This window comes from Vigna umbellata, chromosome 9 (genome assembly GCF_029865625.1).
Source record: "Vigna umbellata cultivar VRB3 chromosome 9, Vumbellata_1.0, whole genome shotgun sequence".
NCBI lineage: Eukaryota > Viridiplantae > Streptophyta > Magnoliopsida > Fabales > Fabaceae > Vigna > Vigna umbellata.
Window position 1 is genome coordinate 22,431,936 of NC_142173.1, and position 3,110 is coordinate 22,435,045.

The 3,110-nt window shown below is 27.1% G+C and overlaps 1 protein-coding gene across 1 annotated transcript; it reads right to left on the bottom strand.

The window, feature by feature from the left end:
• Nucleotides 1-699: 699 nt before the first annotated feature.
• LOC148192937 (protein neprosin-like) lies at nt 700-3,110 on the bottom strand. The gene is made up of 7 exons (XM_088099320.1): nt 2,961-3,110; nt 2,763-2,849; nt 2,465-2,653; nt 2,207-2,374; nt 1,814-1,867; nt 1,496-1,642; nt 700-1,071 (listed from the first exon to the last, which is right to left on the bottom strand). The coding sequence occupies exons 1-7, from the start codon at nt 3,108-3,110 to the stop codon at nt 700-702; spliced, it is 1,167 nt and encodes a 388-aa protein (XP_087955446.1).

A 3,110-nucleotide genomic window follows, 5' to 3' on the forward strand; every position in this document is an offset into this window, starting at 1 on the left:
CATTACAATTTTTTTTCTTTAATTCCAAGAGAAAATATATATATATATTTTTTAATCGAGATCTAAATAAAGTTTAATCCAAATACAATCCAAAATGATATTAAACTCCAAATACAATCTACAATAAAAAAATACAATACAAACCAAATAAATTTAAAGATAGGAGAGCATTTAGGATTTTCGTTCTTTTAATATAATTTAATATTTAAAATTTATGGGTGCATTGGTGAGCCAAGTTCTTAATAAATCGAGTTCACTTTTAGCCTATGATGAAATTTGCAATTTTTCTTAGTCTATCCTAACTCAAACGTATGGTAGGTCGGATTGACTTGCGAGTTTAATTCATTTTGACAACTCACGTAAAATGGTGTGGGAAAGAACTGAGGAACAAGAACATAATGTTAGTTGGACAAAAAATTGAAAGAGATTGCGTGGATTGTTGGTGGGGACAGAGGAATAGGAAAGATTATTGCAGGTACTAATGTAAAATGAAGGATGTGAAAATGTGAAAATGTGAAAATGAAGGAAGATGACTAATGTAAAACTTGTACTCATTGGAAGCACAACATTCTAAGTGGATGCATACAGATGAAGAACAGAAGAAAAATAAACAAAAGAAAAGAGAGAAGAACAGAGAAATAAATTGTACTAAGTAAAGATGCTTATTCTTAAAGTGGATATAAAACATAATTATAAAGATTATTTTCCACAATCACCTCCAGGTCCTCCAAATTGGAGAACACTTCCACCAAACTCTCTTTGATCTCCATAGTAAGTAACACCATAACATTTATTGTTGTCAGTGAAGGATACGGTTTGATCAGGTTTAGGTCCGTAAATGTCTCTTGATGAATCTTGAATAAATACTGATCTAAAATAACATGAATTGAGACTATGTCCATCAGGAAAATGTCCAGATCCCATTGGAGGACTAGGACTACCAATATTAGCTTTTGTTCTCCCACCCCATCCTACTATGGCTGCTGAACCCAAGTTCACAAACAATGCTGCTGGAAAATAACCAATGTTTTTATCTCCCAAAGTTAACCACCAATTTTTTGTCTCTGCATCCTAAAAACACATGTCACCTTTAGTAAATAACATACCATACCCTTATGCATTTAAGACTATTATAATTAAATTGAAATTTAATAAGATAACAATTTTTCAAATTAAATATATTTTTAGTTCTTAAATTATCATAAAAAATTGTACTTGATTTTTAAATTAGATTATCAAATATTTAGCATCTTTATTTTATAAAATTTAATGAAAAATATTCTTTCCAAAAAATAACATATGAATATTATATTTTATTTCGTTATAAAACTCTTTTTATCACATGAAATATACTTCATACGTTGATCGTTGGAAAAAATAGTTTACAAACACTCTTATAAAATATAAAAACTACATATTATATAATTTAATTTAAAAAGCAAACATATATTTTTATAATAATTTAGAAATAAAAAATTATTTAACCATTATTTACCTGGGTAATAGAAATGTAAATCTCATAACTTGATACACCGTATACCGATACGTGAGGAAAACGAGAACCAAGGTAAATATTTCTGTCAGTCTGAACGAAACCTGGACATCTAACGTTGTAGCATCCTGTTTTCCTGAAATTATCTGACTGTAGTATACAAAAATTGAAATGAGGCTTAGTTATATTCTTCTATCATAAAATTCAGAAAAGCTAATACAATAAAGAGGAAAGAGAATATTATATCTGAAAATATATTCTCTTCCATGTCTAGTTTCTATAAATTAAGGTAAAACAAAATGTAATGATATCTCTTCTTACCGTCCATGTAGAATAAAAATGGGTTGCATAATCACTGTTTAATTCTGGATGCACCTGATATCAAAGTACAAGAATAATTAGAAACTTTTTATGTTCGTTTTCTCTTTTTGTTTATAATTATTTTCCAAAAACCAACAAATATGATATGTTTTCTTGATTATAATAAATAAATTATTATTTATTTATCTTTATTTGCTTCTAACAAAACATATGTATGTATGTATGTATATAATAAGAAATAAATAATAGATTAAAAAAGGACAGAAATAATTAATTTTTAATTACTTTTAATTAACTTTTAATAATTAAAAGAAGTATTTCATCCCCTAATCATTATATTCTCATTAAATAGCTTGATTTGGTAGGAAAATAAAAAATGCAATTGTAACTCACATGCCATCCTGCAGAGATTTTGTTGGTGGTGTCTACAGAACCTTTTTCAACCCAAATATGAGACATAGAAATTTGACTTTTCTGATCAACTTTCGGATTATAAATGTTCATTATTCCACTAACTTTATAATAAGGACCAGAACGTCGCTTGAGAGATACTTCTGCAAGCTACAAAATTAAATACGTTTAAATAATCAATAAACTTCAAAATTAAATAGTATATAATTTTGAGTTATAACATTATATAAAATATCTTACATGAACTCCTGGAATGTCTTGAACCAACATATGATCATTTGATATCAAATTTTCTTGAGTAAGATTATATTTCCTTGTTCTAAGAATAGGGACGGTTCCTTCTGGACAATTCTCCTCCTCAAGTCCAAACATAAATTCAATTTCTGAACTATTTTCAATTGTTTTTTCTATTTCAAAATTGGGTTTTAGCTGTAAAGAAATAAACAAACAAATTAAAATTTATTGTGAATATAATCAAAGTAAGATAGAAAGTTAAAACCAAAGCATTAATATATCATCAAAAGTTTTTATTATATACCTGCAATTTGTGATCTGCTAATAACGGATGTTCAAAAGCTGGTTGTTTGTTGATGTCAACACAATCAACAATGTCTCCAAACTTTGTCTATAAATTCCAAAATAGAAAAATAAAAATAATATCAGTAATTCATGTAATGTGATATGTTCAATGAAAGAAAAAGAAAGCATATAAAAAATATTAAATATTATGAAATACATGAATAGTTTTGAGAGGAGAATTAATAGTAAAACTTTGTTTTATCTCAAGCTTCACATCTTCCTTCAATGTATCTTCAATGCCATCAACAATATTATGACTAATATGACTGGTCACCAAACAAAAGATGAAAAACAATATATTCATCAT